Here is a 22,398-nt window from a genome sequence, read left to right on the forward strand (position 1 = left end):
GCATCTGCCGCTATCGATCGTTAATCTCTTAGGCTAAGGTAAATACTATATGCAACTAAAGTGTGTAATTCAAAATGTGAACAGGATACATTTGATATAAAATTTACAATTAGACGTGTTACGAAAAGGTATATTCTCGACGCTGAGGTTGACTTATTAGACTTTAAATGAGGGGACTGTGTCAAAACATTAATTATCGATTAAAACAGGTAAAATTCTGTTTGCATGACGTTAACCTGGTATCATACACACTTCTTGATTCATTTAAAATTAGATAGATTTAGAATAATCATTTTCTGATATTATTGCTTGTGATAATAGGACGGAAAAGGTGTTCGGGGGGAGGGGTTGATGGTTTTTCAACTATGCTTTTATAGATTTTGTCCCGAAAATGCATGAAATATTTATCACTGGACGAATAACAAACATCAATCAATCAATCTCTATTAAACCCGCACAACGCTCTACAGACTGGTTGATTTTTTTCGGATGTCTCCATACGCTTATATTAATTTTGAAATTTTTGAGCGCCTAATAGCGTGTTCCGCATCTATAGCCGATATCCGGACGATAATCACAAGTTCATGTTTTACATTTTATTCCTTCTGCTCTTGATCTACATTTAGCTTTAAGTTTATGACGCCGTTAAAAGGTAACGAGCGGAGAACGACATGCGGTATATTTTTTTTTACCTAAAATGACAAAATCTTTGGGGAAATCTAATTCCATATCTGGCTAATTAAAGGCAGTAAATTAAACTGTTGGGCATCATCCTGTTGTCCTAGGAAACTACTGCGTGTGAATCGTATATGATTCCAATTGTCTACAAAAACCTGCGTAGGTATGGAATGCCGTTATCTGGAGTAAAATTGTGCCCGAGGCACCGTGTGTGGTCTGGAAATGGTACGAAAATTTTTGTCAATTGCCGCTAACGATGTGGGCATTTTATGCCACCCTTCACGTAGTTGTCGTCAATTTTCTGTTTTCGACTAAGAATTACTTAGTGCATAGATTTCACAAAGAATCGGTTTCTAAGCATCTATTTGTGCACTTGCAGCATAAACAGAAACTTCAATGAGAATGCAGTAATATATATTTAGGATGTTAAACCGGCAACGAGTCACATTTTACATACATGCATTAGATGGTATATGACAGGGAGAATTTTATAAATGTTTGAAAGGCTGGTCAAACGGGTAATTTTCATTTACCTGTGTTTAAAGTAATTGCAAATGGCTGATATTTTTGTTCAAGCATATTGTTTTTCTTAAATTGTTTAACATTTCACAGCGGTATAGCATGTTACTTTAATTATTCATCCCTTAGTTTATTTATTTTGTATTTTCATTGTATCATAGATCAAATTTATTTGTTCCGTGTATGTTCACTGGTGTTAATATGTCTTTCTATGTTGTTATGTTACACTATTGTTTCAGATAAGGGTGAAGGTTTGGTACCATTAAAACGTTTAAACCCGCTGCAATTGTTTGCACATGTCCTAAGTCAGGAATCTGATGTTCAGTAGTTGTCGTTTGTTGATGTGATTCATAACTGTTTCTCGTTTCTCGTTTTTTATATAGATAAGACCGTTGGTTTTACCGTTTGAATGGTTTTACACTAGTAATTTTTGGGGCCCTTTATAGCTTGCTGTTCGGTGTGAGCCAAGGCTCCGTGTTGAAGACCGTACTTTGACCTAAATTGGTTTACTTTTATAAATTTTGACTTGGATGGAGAGTTGTCTCATTGGCACTCATACCACATCTTCTTATAACTAAGAAAATTTCATACCTTAGAATTACAATGAGAAATGTTTTGAAACTTTGCATGAATATGTATAGGATATCTTTTTCCAAAGATCCTTATTTCAATGGGTCAATCTTGTCACATTTTACATTAAAATAATATAAGGGACATGAAGCAATTGCAGAGTAGGTATTAACAGATTACTATGTAAAAAATCATTTCCAGTTCTAATTAGGGCTAGCAAGGCCAAAGAGGTGTCATGTTGGTTATATGTACAATTGCCTAAAATTCACAAAGTTTCAACCTCTGAAAAAAACCTAGCAAATTATCCAAAAAAAATTCATAAAAAGAGTTGGATATTTTCTAAGTACATGCATGTACATACAACGTGCAAGGTTTAAAAGCGCCTATGTTAGGAGTTTATCACTCAAAACGGGTACCAGTTTCTTCCGCTCGCTTGCACGTCCACTCGCCCGCCAGCTTGATTTCATCATATTATATAATAAGTTGATTTCTATAATACCCTTGCTTCCTGTCAGTGTTCCAATAGGAAGAAATAGTTTGGGATTTATCATTTTTTTCGAACATCACTGAAGAGACTTTTATTGCCAAAATGCGCATCCGGTCCAGAAAATTGGTACCGTCAATGCTATGTATTACCCACGAAATAATTATTATGAAATATTTGTTCAAAAGTAATATTTATAAAACGAAATTGTCTATAATAAGTTTTCAAAGGGACGTCTGTTATAAGGAACACCTATACGTGGACATCAATACTATGCGGTTTAAACACAAGATTCAATTGATACACAGGTAATCTAAATCTTTTAATCATTTTTGTGCTTTGATACGATACCCGCATTCAAAGTCTAATTTGTCAACATCAGCGTCGAATATATACCATTTCATAACACGTCTATTACGATTGGAGCAAAACAATTTAGACATATTAATTCTCACGATGAGACAGTTTGGATATTAAGTCATGAGATGATCAATTTGGATATAAACTTTCACAAGGAATGTACAAATGAACAATTTGGATCCCACCGCTAGCCAACAAATTATATAACGTGTACACATGGTAAGCGTGTTTATTCTTATTATGTACAAGTTCCATTACCAGAAATGTTCTCTTTACAAATTATCCAACAATTAAACTTTATTCTCAAATTGATATTAATGAAAAATATGTACAACTGCTTTTTGCGTTCGATAATAAACTCTTTATACTTGTTATGCCTCAGTATGTATTTTCTGTATATAATTATAGACGAATAAATTTACTATTTTTACGAAATTGTTTGAAAAAGACTATTTTCCGGTTAATAGTTTCAAAAACTATTTAATGGATATGAATTATTTATTGGAGGCAAACAATTTCCCGTACAAAGACTATTAACCGGTAAATAGTTCAAAAACTATTAACCATTGATAGTCTTTTTCCTGTACTTTCTGTATCGTTTGAATTGACTCATCGCCAGAGACTACCGAATGACTGTTTAAACTGCAACTGAGCTACATGTATTAATGCACTTATTCCAAAAGCAAGTACAGCTTATATGATATATACAATGTTTGACAAATTAATTATACATGCACCATTTCACATAAACATACATATAGTGAAATTTTAACTAGATGTAAATACAATAAATCACTCATACATAATACATTAACGAGTATAACGCAGAGTATGGCATACATAAAAATGTTCAAAATTAGCAGCAAGATTTTAATAACGTTTCTCTGCTATTTTTAGGTATTTACCAAGATTGTTCAGTTCTTTGATATTTTGTACAGATAACAATTGTATCAATTTAGAAGTAGAGGAGGGGTCTCTCCAATGATATTGTTTGATATAATTTCCCCTAATGTCAACATATTCATTACATTCTAAAAAAAAATGAAATTTGTCTTTATGGATCTTGTATTTTAAGAAGTATAATTAAGAATATGCACTCGCGGAATTTACGTCGTCCTCTTTAAATTCAAAAATGATGGTTTACCCAAAATGTTTCATTTGAACCAGTTGTTAGAGTGGCAGTATACAAAGAATAAACGTGCACCCGCTGCAATTGTTTGCACCTGTCCTGATGTTCAGTAGTTGTCGTTTGTTGATATGGTTCATAAGTGTTTCTCGTTTCTCGTTTTTTATATAGATTGGACCGTTGGTTTTCCCGTTTGAATGGTTTTACACTAGTAATTTTTTGGGCCCTTTATAGCTTGCTGTTCGGTGTGAGCCAAGGCTCCGTGTTGAAGACCGTACTTTGATCTTTAATGGTTTACTTTTATAAATTTTGACTTGGATGGAGAGTTGTCTCATTGGCACTCATACCACATCTTCTTATATCTATTGTCTCGAAATATATACAAGTTTCTTTCTGTATAATAAAATTCTTATTTACTGGCTATTTAGACAATTGCAAGTTTTTTATCTCCTCGAGATCAACTTTTTTCATGCTCATCGCGTCGGAAATTGTTAATGTCTCGGTGACAATAAACTTTGCTATTGTTATTATAGCCAGTAAAAAAGTGTATACTATTCTACCCCCTACATATCATATATATCATATATATATATATATATAACTAGTACAAATGTGTCCTAAGTCAGGAACAAACTTGTCCTTTTGGTACAATTATGTACCATACAAGCGAAAACACTTGTTCAATAGGGTACAACTTGAACAGCTAAAACTTATATGCAAGTTCGTTAGTTTCTAACAGACACCAACCTGTTTTTTATTACAAAACAATGTGTAATAGTATATAAGAGACTCTCAAATATCCAAGTACCATACCTTGGTCTTATATCTTCGCAGACTTATGACGAAATGACAATAAGCAAGAAATCGCGCCTGATTATAAATTGCTTTGATATCCAAAAAATCTTAAAGAAGGGGCGTTACCCTAAAGTCCCTCTAACATGTATAAGAGTTTCAATTGTAATAACCACCCTTCGTAATTATTTGACCTGACCCAAGATTTACTCGCAAAATATCTTGTTCTTTTCTATGTATTATCTAAGTATATACAAATACGTAAAATTAAGCTTCTACCGAATTGTAACTTATATCTAATATAAGGTACAAAATCATCACACATTCAGCAAGCAGATTTAGAAATGCTTACTTGTTTCAGATTTATGTAAGCCTGATGACGTCAAATATGTTTTTATTACAATTAATATGTCAAAGTGGCCGTTTGACATAGTTTCCAAATGTTGAAGTTTACTTTTCTGCAGAATAATATAATTGCATTAATTTCGTATTGTGTATGACATAGCTGGTTTGGTTCTGAAGAGCTTGCTTCTATTTTAGAGAACTGCTTTAGATAACACAATCATTGTCATTTTAATTGCCCGTTAAATTTGAGGTTTAAACGAATACTATAACTGAAAGGCTTTGCGATCGTAGTCACTAACTGGTCATTTTAAACCTGATTATCATCTGTCTTAACTGTACGTAAACATTTTTATTTTAAAGCCCCGCATTTTTTTGTCAAAGTTTAACCTAATTGAGTTGACCTTTCGAATTCATTTAATTTCAACATTTTTTGTTCTTCTATTTCTAATTCTTTTAACTTCAATCAATTTTGTTCTTCTTTTACCTTTAGTATTGTTTTATTTGTTCTTTTTCAAATTCAAATTCTTTCATTTTAAGTTGAATCTATCTAACAGGATTAGTGCCAAAGGTTTTGACTATTTCAAAAGCGGATTCTGATAAAAAAAATTAAAACAACACTTTATAAAGTTCATGCGGTCGAAGCGCCTTTCTAGATGTACCTTCATTGTGGAATATTTGAAAGCCAAGGATGTATAAGAACAGATGATACTTTTTCATCAAAAAAATACTGTACAACATGTTTTAAATTTCAAATTTTTTATCATTGATTTCTTAACTTGCAATTTAAATGATGCCCGAATTGCAATAAATTATTTCTCCTGGGTCGGAACTTTTAAAAATCATTATGCAGGACACATCATTTTAACCGTTGAATTCACTTAATAAGCTTCAAAATTAATAATAAGTAAGCCAGTTTTGAAAAACTTTCTCACTCACACAGATTAGGATTAAGAAAACCTGATTCGAAAATGATTTACAAATTTCGAAAAATCAACCTACAGATAAGCATGTCTAACAAGTCCAAAATTCAATACCCTTTAAAAATAAGTTTGTGTGGTATGATTGCCGATGACACAACTTTCCACTAGAATTCAAATGACGAAGATCAAAGCAATTATAAGTGACCTTACCGCCTTCAACAAAAAAAAAAATAAAAAAAAATAAGCTATAAATGGTCCCGACATGAAACATGTGAAACAATTCAAACGGGAAAACTAACGGCCAAACTTATACAAGACCAATTATGAAAAACAAATATGACCGACATGAAGCAATGTCAACAACTGAATTACAAGCTCCTGACTGGGGACAGGCACATAAAGAATGTGGCGGGGTTAAACATATCTGTGTGAGCGCCCAACCCTGCTCCTAACCTGGAACAGTAAATCGGTAGTGTATAGTTCACTGGTTCCAGTCATTTCGAACTGAATGTTCCAAGTTAATGATCCAAGTGTGTCCAATTAATCACGATATTCCTATGTACACAGTTTGATTAATCCAACCGTTATAACATAGTCGACAAGACAGATGTTAACAGAGAATATTCAACTAGTGATTAATGTGATGTTTTCCACAGTTGAAAAGATGGTTAATAATTTCACTGATGGCTATATGTATTCCACAAAATAGCTCAAAACGATATTCAAAGCTTAAATAAGTTCTGTTCTCTTAATTTCTCTTATGTTCCAATATCATGAAGTAAAGATCCTTCTTAAGTATTTCGAATCTTTTCTTATATTTCATAGTGACAACATTATGTGACATCCTTGGCTTTCATAAAATATTTGGCAAATAATATCAATAATGTAATAATATTATAATATTATAATTAACTTATATCAAACAGGACTGGTATTTAATACTTCATCATGTTATTTTGACATTTCACAAGGACATGCTTTTATCAGAATGTTCGCAAACTGTACTGCTTGATAATTTAGTCTTGGAAAACATGTTTAGTTTATAAGTAAACATTGGATTAGAACTAGCTTTCAGTAACCGCCAGTATTCTTACATCGATACCTTGTGTTGTTTTGTTGTCGTAAAGTTGTCACATGTTTATACGGTATATGATAAATTTAATGTTGCTGTGACGGCATGGTAAGTAACATTATAGCTCTTTACGACAGACAAAACATAGCTGATCCGAAAGGTACACCATCTTCTTGACACTACACATCATGTACTGTGTTACAACCTTAGATAAAGCCGACGAGGAAATGCATTACTCGATTAACGAAAGCTATATTTTTAAATAACCTAATTGGTCCATTGGTATAGGGCACTGGACATTGTGCAGTCGGTTTTTCCACGATTTCACAGAGGCAAGTGTTCGATTCCCGATGAAACAAGAATAAACATTTGCTAAATGCAGGCGTCACACTGCCCCGACATTGACACCAGATAGACACACGGTAAAGAAAATGTTCAAATTCGGGTCTGATAGTAGAAACATCGGGCCATTCGTGAGGGCATCATAAATCATCGTATGACCACTGGTTGAGTTTTCAGGCTCCGGCAGCAACTTTGAAAGCGGTGCAAAATCTTGGGCATGTCAAAAAAATTCCGAAAGACCTTGCAAAGGTTCATTTTCGTGTTGGATTCGTATGTCAATTTTGCCCTTCGTAAGACTGTCATGAAGGCATCTCCATTAGTGTCATCTTCGTCTTTTTTCGTGTGATCTTTGGTGCCATCAGGCATATGTCGCCTCACAAAGGCAATACGAAGGAAACAAGAAGCTGTCCGAATGTCTTAGGAAGGCCACACGACAACATGAAGCCCTTACAATTCCGTCGTGTAGCCATCGTATTATAGTGCGATGACATCGAGATGAGACCACGGTGTCCGCAAAGACAGCCGAATTTGTCCAGATCGAGCGTTCCACATGTGTTATAGTTACATGTACATATAAAAGGCCAGCCTTAGAGCATCTTCATCAGACAGTCCATGGCAACTCTACAGAACAGAGGCGTGTGTAACTTCAAAAGTTTCAATCATAATTAATCACAATTCAATTCCTGCAGAATGGCATACTTTGATGATGAGATAATCAGAAAAAAAGGCAGCAGCATGACTTCTTTTGATGCATCTCACAGAAAATGATGAGCAACTCTTACAGGCCCAGCAACTCCTTTTAAAAATTGTCTTATTTCACTTTGCCATATCTTGCCTTTGCCTTTCTAATATTCGACAATGTCCTTATCTTTATCTTGTCTTGTTCTACGATGAGGTCCTGCGAAGGATATAAGGCAGAATAGAGAGGAAGGACACATGTTGCAGAAAGGCTCTCCAAACTCGTCTCAAGTCGTCCATCATTTTACGACACCGGGCCTGCAGTGACAATTATCTAAGCCTGTCTTTCAACTTCTAAGTTTCCCCAAACACCATCTCCCTTATTGTCAATGATGTTTGCGATGCCACGAAAGCCGAGTTTGCTGTTGACGTGATCCAGTGTCCTACTACAACTGAGAAATGGACAGCCATTGCTGAACAGTTTGAGAAAAAATGGAAATTTTCACACTGATGTGGTGCTCTGGATGGCAAGCATGTACTGTCCTTGGAATACTGGGTCTGTGTACAGAAACAACAAGGGCTTCTTCTCTATTGGTCTCATGTCCTTGTTCGACGCAGACTTCAAGTTTCTCTGAATTGATGTCGGCTCTGATGGTTCCAACAACGATGCAAATATCTACAATGGGTCAAAACTGAATGAAGGCCTGGAAATTTCGAACAACATATTCAATCTTCCTGAAGAGAGGTCTATACTTGGTGATGACGTTAACGTTCCTGTCCCATATTACATAGTAGAGGATAATGCTTTTTGGATCAAAAAGCGCCATGAACCCGTTTTCCATCAGAAACATGAGAAACCTTGAGAAAATATTTAACTTTAGACTCTCCAGAGTCAGGCGTGTAGTGGAGAATGACTTTTGAGTTTTGCTGAGGACCATAAACAAGAGGTCAGAGACATGCAGAAAAATCATCACAACTTTTTTTATCCTTTACAATCTCATCAGACTGAGATATCCAGCCGACCACATCAACCTGATAGACTTGGAGGGCCAGAACCACATGTCATCCCAGGGGGCATGGAGAAATGACAGAGTACTTCTGGATGTTTACCATGAGAAGGCAAAGAACACTGGAACCCAGGAGGGGAGGCAAATTAGAAGATACCTGGGCTACAACTTCACCTCAAAGGCTTGTTCGGTGCAATGGCAGGACAGGATGATCCAGTAATTATTCCCACATAGCAGTGACAGTAAAAATCAATACATTGATACTAACATTGCAATGATGAACAAATCATTTTCACATATTGCATTGTTACTTTTAAAAGCAAATTGTGTAAGGAGTAACAAATTTTGTTTCTAAAATTTTATTGAAAATTACTTTAATATAGGAAATAAAATGACTTGTAAACTAAGGATTAAAGGATACGTAAATTAGATATAATTAAATCAAAATCCTACGGTCGACCGAAGGTTTTATAACATCGGGAGGTCTCGTTAAGTTTGTGGCCAAGTTCGAACGCATCGTACTCTCATTACCAGATCGTATAGCAAGCGTGTAGTCTTCGAGTGTCCTGCAGGTCAACATCGTAACAAACATTCACACCTATATGGTGCCATCGTGTGATCTATTGTAGGCATCGAACTTGCTTCTGCTGTTGACCAAGTTCGGGACCATCTTCGCGTCGAAAAGTTGTAACATGTTTAGATAAAATAGAGAATGGAAATGGGGAATATGTTAAAGAGACAACAACCCGACCAAAGAGCAGAAAACATATTAACATAAAAGATTGTATGTGAAATACCTGAACGTATAAGATGTCTGCATGTTGATTTATATTTACGAATGATGTCCTTGTACCGATGATAAAATTTAGTAAATGCTTTGACTAGTTTGTGATATCGAAAACCCTGGTGTAATAATTTTTCAGTAATACAGAGATTTCTTTCGTTAAAATCAAATACGTTGTTACATACACAAGCGAATCGAACATATGCATATATATTGTTTTATACTGCAGCAATCCATTCAGGCATCTACAAGGGACAATTGATCGAATACCTATTGATAATTATTCTTTAACTCACCCAAAATAATTTAAGTGTAATAATCATGATAATAGTTTTTTTTTATTTTAAATATTTAAAGTCAGGTCATTTATTTAAACAGAAATTGTATATTCACGCTTTAAAAATGGTAACTGATGGCGGGTTTGTATTAACACATACTAACCTATGAACAGTCATGTGTTACTGCTCATCACTTAGTATAGTTCGATTGTTACATTATTTAGTATTGTGACACAAAATCAGTGTGGGAACGGAACTGTACTATTTATTATTTTTTATTTCATTCGAGAGGCTTTCAAGCGGGGCTCCAACATTGTAAAACCAATCGTTGTTACCAGAATTTTCACATGCTTTTTTTTTAAATATATAACTGACTATGTGGTATGGGTTTTGCTCATTATTGGAGGCCGTACGGTGACCTTTAGTTGTTAACTTCTATGTCATTTGGTCTCTGGTGGAGAGTTGTCTCATTGGCAATCATAGTATATTGCAAGACACCGTACAGAAAACAAGTTGTTATTCTGCAATACACCACCACGGAAGTCACCGTACAATCAATAAAACATGTTTCGGTCTTGATCTATTTGTCTTTAGAAAACATTTTTTTGGTCAACAATTTCGGAGAATATAAAACACGCTGTCATTATATTAAACTTTGTCTCGAAAAATAGTGAAAAACAGTTGAATATCTGGCAAGCGGGGCGACGAAGGACAACCTGCCTTAAATTTTCAGGTACAAAGTGCACAGTTTTGGAGAACAACACAAACTATTGTCTTTGTCTATTTAAGAATAGAGCATTACATGTAAGAAAATCTTTTCATACGGGTTAACCTCACCACATTTATAGAAATGATTAAAATAAAAGAAATTCTTAATTTGTTTTTTTTTGGTACTCTTTTTATCCGCTTCGGTGGTACTCAATTTCCAGTGCCGACGATACATAATGGGAAAGGCAGTAGCTGAAAGACCGATTTCGTTGATTGATTCAACACGCCAAAAAAGCAGTCTGATGAGTTAATATAAAAATAAGCGGATTTGGTGTGATTGCAAATGAGACAACTCTCCATAAGAGACCAAGTGACACCGAATGTAACAACTATTAGTCACCGTACGACCTTCAACAATGAGTAAAACCCATACCGCATTGTCGGCTATAAAAGTCCATGAAATGACAAATGTGAAACAATTCAAACTAGCGGCCTGATTTATGTACAAAATAACAACCGAAAATCAAATATGATTAACACCAACAAACGACAACCATTGAATTACAGGCTCCTGACTTGGGACAAGCACATACAGCATGTGGCAGGGTTAAACATGTTAGTGTGCGCACAACCCTCTCCCTAACCTGGCACAGTGGTGTAACAGTGCAACATATGAACAAACTATAAAAATCAGTTGAAAAGGGCTTAACTCCTCGATACAAAGCACAAAAACAAGTAAGCCCTTTTCAACTGATTTTTATAATCTGGTGTTATGTTGTACTGTTACACCACTGTCCTAGGCTAGGGGGAGATTTTGCGCCTTCAAATATGTTTAACCCCACCACATTCTATATGTGCCTGTCTCAAGGCAGAAGCCTGTAGTTCAGTACTTGTTGATGGTTCATGTCTGTCATATTTATTTTTCTTAAATTGTTGTGTTATAAATTAGGCCGTCAGTTTTCTCAATTGAATGGTTTCATATTTTCATATCGGGGCCTTTATAGCCGACTATACAGTTTGGGTTTTTTCTCATTGTTGAAGGTCGTACGGTTGCCTATAATTGCATACATCCACTTCATTTGAACTGTGGTGGATAGTTGTCTCATAGGTATCTTCTTATTTTTATATTATAAAAGTTATCAGTAATGATTTACATTGATAAGATTTAATCGTAAATGAGATCAAACAGAACTAAGAAAATTGATCTTATACTGTTGTCTATTTGTATTTATGCTTAACTGACTGTTTATGTCTATGATTATAACGGGGTTACTTGCCCATCGACAGTTTTCTAGGGTCATGTCAATAGTTGATTAAGCGACGTGCAGTCAGGAATACAAACAAAATAATTCCTTCGTTATCAGTATCATACTCACAATTTCCACTATCGCAACATTCTGTTCAAGTAAGGATTCGATCAGCTGACTAATATGATAACTGTGATACTGACCCGGCTATAACATAGCGACACAATTTCCTGCGCCTTATATTTTGGCTTGAAGTTAAAACTTAACCTATATTTATCAAATTCTCTCTCCATGAATACTCAGCAATTGTATTTTGTTTGACTGTTAAACATGTGAGTTGTGTTTATACTGATGCCAAATGCAAACAGTATTGTAGTAGTGACGTCACAAATATAAACAAATATTGCAGCTGCCTTTTGGTGGAATAAAAAAAGAAGGCTAAGAGCGTTCATGAAGAGAGTAAATCATGAAAGGCGCGTCGGACGAATGCAATTTACAAAGTGTTTTTTTCTCATTTGCCACTTCACTGGGTCGACACTGCTGGACATCGAGGGTATCATCTTCAGCTCAGTAGTCATAACTTCGGTACTGACATGGTTTATAACAAATATTTTTTAAATATATTTTAAAATCAAGAAGATATGGCATGATTACCAATTAAATCCACCTCTACCAGAGACGAAAATGACATAGAAGTTAACAACTATAGGTCACAGTACGACCTTCAACAATGCGTAAAAACCCATATTGCATAGTAAATATAATATACTGCAACAAACGACAACCACTGACTTGGGACAGGCACATGCACAATGTGGATGGATTAAATATGTTTGCTGGTGCCAAACCCTCTACCTTACCTGGGACAATGGTGTATCAGTACACCATAAGAACAAATCATAAAAATCAGTTTAAAAAGGCTTACTTAAATTGTCCGTTAATAAATGTGTACTAACATGAGCAACACGACAGATGACACTTATGGAGCAGAATCTGCTTACCCTTCTAGAGCACCTGAGATCACCATTGGTTTGTGGTGGAGTTCTTGATGCTCAGTCTATTTTCTATGTTGTGTTTTGTATACTATTGTCTGTCTTTTCGTCGTTTTTTGCCATGACATTGTCAGCTTGTTTTCGACTGGCGAGTTTGAATATCCCTTTGATCTCTTTCGTCTCTCTTTTAGTAATTATAAAGAAACTAATTTTCAACTCCTTCAGCCAAAGTTGACCTAAGATATTATTTGGCTATTATTTCTAGTTCCTCTTTGATCATATAACTATTCCGGTTCTTATACATCCTTGGCTTTCAAATATTTGGCTTTGAGCGTTCTAGTTTAAGCCTCGGCTACTGATACAGTAGTAACCAATTATTTAACAACAACAAAATAACAATCTTTCTTTCCATAGCTACTAGTAACTCCAGAAATCATTCTTACAAAGCCGACAACAGATCGTAATTAAAAACAACACGGTACACAATAAAATATACATATAAAACGGACAGGACAACACAATAAAACGCACAGGATAACAGTTAAAAACGGACAGGACAACATAAAACGAGTAAGAAAGAAAACCGAAAATAAATACTATAATTTAAAGCAAATTGTCACAAAACACACATCAGAAAAGTTCTAGTCTATCTTAATATATTTATATGTTTTCCTTTTCTTACTTTGTTATTTATATTCTTTATAAGATAATCTTCTTCGTTTACATAATTGGTGACCTAATCTGTTATTTTCTAATGAATTTCATTTCCGTTATTCTGCATGCCATTTATTCATATAGTATATTTCATATTATTTCAGTTTAAAATGCAGACCCAAAAGAACAACGAGATGTAAGATAACAAATTTTCTTAAATAGTATTATTATTCAATTGTCATTATAAAGTTCTAGAGGGAGCTCTTTATTATGCACTCTTCATTTCCAGGCCATTAACTCTATTCAAGTGAGATGTACTTGTCAGCATAACTGACTTGCACACGACAGAAAAGCTAAAAGTCAATACCTAAAATAGAAAGTACAAACAGAAGTAGATTTTTGTTATAGCTTCTTTACATGATAAACAGGCCAATTTATTAATGTTGTTGTTTGTTTAAACATTTAATTTTTTCTTTTCTCCACAAACTGGATTTAACAACGAAAGATTTATTTTTTTGTACAATATAGACCATCTTAGATTTTTTTAAGGATTTTTTTAGCAAATCGACCACTATTAAGTAGGACCTTATCATGTTTCCTCTCCATGCATACCTTATGGAAGAAGCATACTTTGTCTCACAGGTTGGCATTTCTGCAATTATTTCAGTTTGCAAAAAGTATGAAATTGGAAATGAAGTCGGTGAATATTTTTAATATTAATATTCAATGTCGTGATGTAAGGCCAACTTTTGTGATAAAAAAGCAATAGTCTGAAAAAAATAATAATTTGATTTAGATAATATGAAAGGGACGTAAAAAAAATCAAGAATTAAATTGAATTTATAAAAAAAAAACAATAAGGACATTAGCCTTTCTCGACGCCTCGTAGCGTTGTATTGACTGAGCAAATAAAAAATAGAGTTTTCAGCAATAATTTACCATTCAGTCTCATATTTGCTCTTCCACTTCGTACTTTATTTCACTTTTTTTCACTTTGTTGATTTGGGTACCACTGATGAATCGTTTTTAGACGAAAAGTGCGTATGGGGTATAAAATTTTAATTCTGATATCTATGAATGCAAATGTTTACCTGTGTACGTTCTTTCATTTGGCTGCATTTTGTCCAAGGTTATGGTTGTCTTTCTGATATTGTTTTACATCTGACCCCTTGTTTTATTAATGTTGTAATTACATTTGTCATAGATCATTTTTTTTCATTCAGTGTATGTTCACTTGTTTTTGTTAATATGTCTTTTGATTGAGTTAAGCCATTTCAATTGATATTTTACAGTGTGTCTTTCTATGTTGTTATGTTACACTATTGTTTCAGGTAGGGTGAAGGTTGTCGCCTTTTAAAACGTTTAAACCCGCTGCATTTGTTTGCACCTGTCCTAAGTCAGGAACATGATGTTCAGTGGTTGTCGTTTGTTGATGTGGTTCATAAGTGTTTCTCGTTTTTATATAGATTAGACCGTTGGATTTCCTGTTTGAAGGGTTTTACACTAGTCATTTTTGGGGCCCTTTATAGCTTGCTGTTCGGTGTGAGCCAAGGCTCCGTGTTGAAGGCTGTACTTTGACCTATAATAGTTTACTTTTACAAATTGTAACTTGGATGGAGAGTTGTCTCATTGGCACTCATACCACATCTTCTTATAGCTATCTTAAGTTTAAACACAGTTTGTTATAAACTGATAGATCTGTACAATCGACATTTATTTTGATCGAAATTGTCATTATTGTTATTTCATATCGTTTCATCTCAGATCAAGTTAATTAAATTCAAAAGATTTTTTTTCAGATTCAGCACTACATTGAAATTAGATAAGAAACGTGTGTTATGTTCATTGTTATTTTCAGTCCTAATAATCCACCTTGCAACGATGAAATTGTTCGGGTACGTATTGTAATTGTTAAATTCTGAAAGGTACTCATTCTGACGCAAGCGCCCCTTTCGATGCTTATTTACAGTTTCTATAATAATAAGAAAGATGTGGTATGATTACTAAATAGACAAATCACCACCAGAGACAAAAATGAAATAGAAGTTAACAACTTTAGGTCATCGTGCAGCCTCCAAAGATGAACCAAACCCATTCCGCATAATAAGCTATAAAAGGCCCCGAAATAACAAATGTAAAACAATCCAAACGAGAAAACCAACGGCCTGATTTATGTACAAAACAATAAATGAAAAACAAATATGATATACAGCAACAAACGACAACCACTGAACATACAGAATCGCTAGTCAAATTATTTTATACAATTAGGTATAATGCCTTACACATACTTCAACATCTATATTGCATAAAAAATAAATAATGATGTCAACTGTGCATCCGGTAATCTGATTTATGTAATACAATGTAGTGTACATAGGACAGACAGGCATGTCACTTCGCAAACGCGTGACATTACACAGACAACATATCAGAAACATGGACTATAAACTAACAACTGGTATTGAAAATTTAGACGTTTGTGCTGCCAATCAGAATTCACTACTAAAATTTTCCAAATTGTTCAATGTGCTGATGATGCAACAGAACAAGAAAGAAATTATGGGATAACTTGACGACAATAGAACGTTACAAGACCGTGTTTATTATAACGTAACCTCTCTTGTTACTACATACTATTGCTATAGTATTTAACACATTTATTTAAAGTTGGTGAGTAAGCGAACCAGTTTACACACCAATAACCTCTAGAAAAATGTGTTTAGTCCTCATAATCCTTAGGTCATCAATACCCAATTTTTAATTAGGCCTAACATTATTTTGTTAGTAAGCTACTATTTACCATCAAATACAAACTAGACATGTCGTTACTGAGGAGTTATCGGCCATATTGAATTTTTGAAATCAATAAATATTCGATTAATGTTGTAGAATCTAAAATGAAATAATACGTACCTCAAACACTTCATTTTAATGAGAAATTCGAAATTTTTAAGCGTACAAGATACGCAATAATTTCGCAGAATTGTATTTTATTATAATTTCATGCATTTTTCAATCGTGTATGCATTATTTCTTTTGTTATGAGTTGCAAAAAGAAATAATAGTTACGTATTTGTTTTTTAAACTCAGTTTGGCTAGAACCCCTGGATCACATACATGCGTATGGCGCATTAATAGATCACAGTGAAGGTTAAGAAAATAGTTCGGTAACATATAGTTTATCGAAGTGTAAACAACCAAGGACAAAATCCAACGGACCAATCCGATTCAAGTATTTGTAAATATGCAAATCATATAAGAATTTCAACGTCACATCTATAAAGGACTTTCTCGAGCCTAACTTTCTTAAGTCCGAAACGATTAAGAATTACTGTTAAATACGAGTTATTTCCCTTGTTGCCAAGTGTACTAGTATGAATACTGGTTCGCTGCAGTGCAGAGGAACGATTTAAAGTAAAATAGAAAAAAATGCGTAACTATTGATATAATTTTATATTTATGTAAACCAAATTTTATCTTTAAATCAAAAGGAAAAAATACCACTAACCCCTGACTCTTAATTGAGCTTCATTGCCATGAAGCAGTTCTACGTCCCAAAAAGGGAGACAGAAAACTTCAAATTATAATTTAAAAATGAAATTCGTGATTCAGGAAATGAGTTTCTGAAATGATTGAAGACGTGAACAGTTTTTTTTTTAATTTCATTATTAATAGTGAAAGTGAAACTGGTTGGACTTTATGATTTAACATTTTATTGTTTCTTATTGCTAAAACCTTTTTGAAGTGCTACTCCGACTTTTATTTTTCTTTGAATGAATCATTGTTTGGAACTCTTATTCCTTTTTTAAATATATATATATATAATTTCAGCTACCAGTTTGGGTATTTTGGATACAAAAAAGAAATTGGAACTTTTACAACTACTGACTTCAAGTATTATAAAAGATATATGAGCTTTGAAAACGTAGAATTCGGCAAATCTCTTGTTTATTTGCCAAAATCTACAGTAGAAATATATAACAATAAATCAGCTACGTTTACTACCGGTGACATTATAACACTTAGAATAATCCTCCATAATGAAAATGGTGACGTTGTAACTGATGGTGGTGAATTTATAAAAATCTGGATGTCTGAGAAAGGGAAAGGCGCAGGTTCAGTTGGATATGTAGTGGATCATGGTAATGGTACATATATCGGAGTGATAAAGGCATTATGGAGCGGATCACCGCACATCACACTTTTATTGCCATTTCCAAGAGAATCTATTGGATTATTTGTAAACCACATATACAGGAATGGAATGTTGCGGACTTTAAAAGGAGTTTTTAAGAATGCTCGTGGAGAAACTGGTAAAGGTATATGTGGGATTCACACACTGACAAAAGACGGCATCTGTGACTTTACATCATTAAATTATGGAATGCGATGGTTTTGTTCATTACCAGATACAGCCGGGTTTACTTGTACCGACTGGTATGCGCCAATAGGAGATCCGACTATATCGACACTTTCAAAGACACAGAAGCACTTCTTAAGGTAATATATCTTATTTTTAATCAATGTTCTATCTTTAATGGAAATGTTTTCGATACAATATTGATCTTCTTTTCCTTAAACCGAAATATTGCATTACTTATCTTTAACGCTGTTAATTTAAGTGCCACAAAAATAGAACCAGCTTAGGGGAATCGTTACGTCCTTCCCTTGTTGAGCGAGCGGTTGAAAAAAATATGATGCTATATTGCACAAATTATTCGGCAAATTAAATTCCTATAATTGATAATCAGCACTGCTGTCATTTCATAATTGTGATTAAGTACATTGTTTCTAGTTTATCCGGCATAATGACGACCACGCAGATGCTTGACGAGCGTTAATAGTGGATGGATACAGGCGACCCACTCTATCTGGTAAATGACGTCATAAAGGCGCGCCTAATTGACGAACGTTTCCGGTGGAGGACATAATTCGAAAGTAGTTTATTGTCTCTCCTGAAATAAAACCTTATAAAAAGGATGAAAGGAAATAAATGTTAGCTACAATATTTCTGAAAATTCCTAATTTCAATTTTGTTTCTTTTAATTTCTAAATTATACTGTTGAACTTAACTATTTTGAATAAATATAATATAAACAGCAATATTTGTCCCTTTTTATATTTGAAAAATTCGGTTTCATGCCGGAAATGTTAAACAAAAAGTGACAACAAAAGAGACAATTTTTCGTTATTGTTTTTCTTTCTTTCATTACAATGGTGTTCCTTTTGTCCCTTCTTTCGGTGTGTATATTTCCATACTCGTTTGTTATGCCCGTTTCTGTAGTTTCATTTTAGATTTCAATAAATGTAATCTATGTATAATTGATGAATTATTACGTCGGGGTTTCGTTACCTAAAATTACTATAAAGAGCTTTACTAAATTTTTAAATAGATGTAAAGATGTGATTATCAAGTTTGACTATACCCGAAGAAACATTATAATACACGTAATATCACATCATAATTTTAACTGTGATGCTGTTTACAAATCCCGTAAATTCAAAACTTTATTCAGAAGGGTAATCAATTAAACACGGTTCATCGGTACTTACATTGATTTTAATTTTAATAATTAAGGCAAAACTAAATATGCATTTCTGTACCGTTATGAACCTCATGCAAAGCTATGATTCCAAGTCCTGCTTTGTCTATACATTTTGTCTTTTTGATTTGGTTTATAAGCTCTTCAATTTTTGAAAAAAAATTTGGATTTTCAAGTATTGTGGCCTTGAGCAACACTGACGAGCTCGAGACATGTTAATGTTATTATGGTCCTACATCCTGTCGATATTTATATTTAGGCACTGTACAATGTCATTCTTTTTTCAAACTGTTTATGACGTGTTTACACTTGATCCATTAGATGTATAATTATTCATGTTTTAGGCGTGGAAATCGTGGTTGATTCAGCGGTACCGTTGTGGGTTTCTTTGGTACTTGATATTTGTTTGGGTCCTTCGTGCTGATCTTACGTGTCGACACTTCCAACTGATTTTTACTGTATATTCTTATGTTGTACTGTTTCATAGCTGTCCCAGGTTAGGGGAGGGTTGAGTGCTCACAAACATGTTTATCATTCTTTATGATCTTGTCCAAAGTAAGGATCCTGTTATTCACTTGGTGTCGTCGGTTGTTGTCTGCCATATTTGTTTTTCATTAATTATGTTATAGCATAAAGCAGACGGTTGGTTTCTTTTTTTTAAATTTTGTCATGACGAGGCGTTATCAAGTGATGAACTATACTGTATGGGGTTTGACAATTCTGAAAGGCTATACGGTGAATTATAGTTGTTTATGTCATCTGCTTTGGTCTCTGGTGGATCATACCACATCCAATTACTTTTATCTTGTTTTATGTTCCGATTTTATATGTTTTGATTGGCCTGAACATATATATCATATTCCTTGTGGTTATTACTAAAACATCAATCAACTGCATAACTAACATCTGTTGGATAACTTTAATCCTGATGTCTTTTATGATTTGAGTAGAGAAATTATACTGTTGTGTAGATGCTCTCAAATATGCAAAGATACATTAAATTAATAAAAGGCAAAATCCATGTTATGCAAAGTGAGCCTGGACCCTTCATAAATACATTAAATCGTACACAAGCCTAGGAAGAACAATCGTACAATTATATCTTCTAGGTAAAATATAAGTGTCGTGGGAGTATATTTTGAGTTTACAAGTGAATTGTCTATACCTAATTCCCTTATCAGACACTTTATGTAATGTGATTTACACATAAACGATGTTGTTTGTGGCTTTATCTACTGGGACAACAACATACATGTCATTGAGGTAGGCCAAGTGCATAGCAACATTTCGGTCTTTCAAGATCAATGTAGCAGTGGTATTCGTAGACCTTTTTCAGTGTTTATAATTCTAAAAGGAATTATGTTCAATCTAGTCTTTGTGTCTTTCATTTTGAGCAATGAACTTTTTGCTAAAAATCTACATATGGTTCCTTTAGCAATATAGATGTTTTGGCAATGAATTTTGAATCTGAAATGATTGGTCGGATGTATTCATGTACGTTAAGTATGTTGTGTGTTGCTCTAGGAAACGTTTGGCGTAGAAATTTTAATAATGTGGTCTCTTTTCAAACATAAAATCAAATTTTTTTTTATACTTGCAGTTCTACCAGTAATAGAATCATAAAGGAAATTAAAGTTCATGTTTATGGTGGTAAGTTATCAACAACAAAAAAACAGTGAGTCTCATGCTAAGAAACGGGTTACTTGAAAGGGAATAAAATCAGTATTCAATGTTGACATTATTTAAAATGATTCGTTTTAAGTAGAACAAATTTGTCTGTATGCCCCATTCTCCCATTAAATATACATATTTGACATCATGATGTTTTTTGTATTGAGCATACTCGATTGAAAAAGGGACGGAAGATACGAACGTGACAGTTAGAATTCATAAGTTGAAAAGAAACCGACATGACCATTAAAAATATCGAAAGTTCAAAAAGTCAGACGGACAGATTGACAAGATTGTACTTTCAAAACATTTTTTTCGGGGAGCATACAAATAGAATTTTCACGCAATAAAGTCAAACTAAATGTATGATCCTTTCAAAAACTATCAATCATGTCCATTACAACCTAGGAACATGGTTGTTTTATATAATTATTGAGACATTTTGATCTTACTGTGACACTCTATTTCTGTGAATAGTATACTGACATGACACTTAAATCGTCCGTATAAATAGCCTTTAAAGTAATCTTAAAAATACATAAGTTCTTATCAGAGAGTAAAAGGTTGAAAGTTGTTTCTTTTCGTTTGTAGTAATACCCAAAAGAAAAAAAGAAAACCTTTTTCGGTCGGTTTTGTCCTTGTGGTGTGATTCTGATTGGCCTTTTTTCGATATTTTTTATGATTTTTGGTGTTTTGCAATCGGCCTATACATGTTTATTTTTTTTTACCCTTAAACTTTTTGAATAACTATTAACGTTTTTTTTTTTTATTGCAGATAAAACCATATATCCCCCAAAGTGCTTGTGCAGAGAAATAAATCCTTCAGTCACATGGAACAGTTCGTCCCCAATGGGATATTTTTATAATAGAACATGGCATAATCTCTTATGCCAAAACAAAGTTGAACACAGTAACAATATGTATATATCTTGTCTTAAAAACAGGGAGCTTTACATGGTTGGAGATTCTACACTGCGACAATGGCTTATGTCAATGGTTGAGATTTTAAATCTTAAGCTCTCGGTTGGACGGACTTCAGATGCTCTAAGAGGTTATCATCAACCAATTAAAGCTCTGAGTAAAAATAAGAGGCACAATATTTGTGTTACGTGGGCTGCGCACGAGTTCCCATTTTTCACTTATAAACCTAATACGACAATACATCACTTTAAACCTGCAAGATATCACCTAAAGGTCATACGTTCAAAAAATCCGATCGTTGTCCTGCCCTGGTATGTACATATAGGTTTTGCTCCATTGTCAGTTTATGAAGAACATGTAAGGAACGCTAAAGATGCTATAATTCAATTATTGAATCGTGTGCCTAGCGCTAAGATATTAAGCGTAACATTACATAACATTAAGAATTATGAAGGTGTTCCATATGATTTTGTCAGATATTTGCAGGATAAATTGTTATTCCAGATTTTCAACAATATCAAACATAAAGTTGTGTATTTAAATGAATGGGATATCACAGTTGCTTCCGAAAGTAATAATATGCATCCGGTCAATGAGTTATCCCTTAAAATGGTTCATGAATTACTATCTTATATTTGTTAATATTGTTAACTTATAAACTATTCTTCAATATGCTATTAGAAATTTCAACAATTGTAGATATG

At 33.8% G+C, this 22,398-nt stretch overlaps 1 protein-coding gene across 1 annotated transcript; it reads left to right on the top strand.

Annotated features, from left to right (window-relative positions):
- Nucleotides 1-2,621: 2,621 nt before the first annotated feature.
- Nucleotides 2,622-22,336, top strand: LOC127737893 (NXPE family member 1-like). The gene is made up of 6 exons (XM_052248852.1): nt 2,622-2,830; nt 13,721-13,752; nt 15,415-15,451; nt 17,391-18,059; nt 20,703-20,752; nt 21,549-22,336. The coding sequence occupies exons 3-6, from the start codon at nt 15,438-15,440 to the stop codon at nt 22,334-22,336; spliced, it is 1,521 nt and encodes a 506-aa protein (XP_052104812.1). The 5' UTR covers nt 2,622-2,830; nt 13,721-13,752; nt 15,415-15,437.
- Nucleotides 22,337-22,398: the final 62 nt, after the last annotated feature.

This window comes from Mytilus californianus, unplaced genomic scaffold (genome assembly GCF_021869535.1).
Source record: "Mytilus californianus isolate M0D057914Y unplaced genomic scaffold, xbMytCali1.0.p SCAF_1, whole genome shotgun sequence".
NCBI classification, from domain to species: domain Eukaryota; kingdom Metazoa; phylum Mollusca; class Bivalvia; order Mytilida; family Mytilidae; genus Mytilus; species Mytilus californianus.

What these genes read in the sequence shown, in the direction of transcription:
- LOC127737893 (XM_052248852.1), top strand. An exon ending in ACACAGAAGCACTTCTTAAG is followed by an intron (nt 18,060 to 20,702) that starts GTAATATATCTT and finishes TTATACTTGCAG; the next exon opens with TTCTACCAGTAATAGAATCA. An exon ending in TAAAGTTCATGTTTATGGTG is followed by an intron (nt 20,753 to 21,548) that starts GTAAGTTATCAA and finishes TTTTTATTGCAG; the next exon opens with ATAAAACCATATATCCCCCA.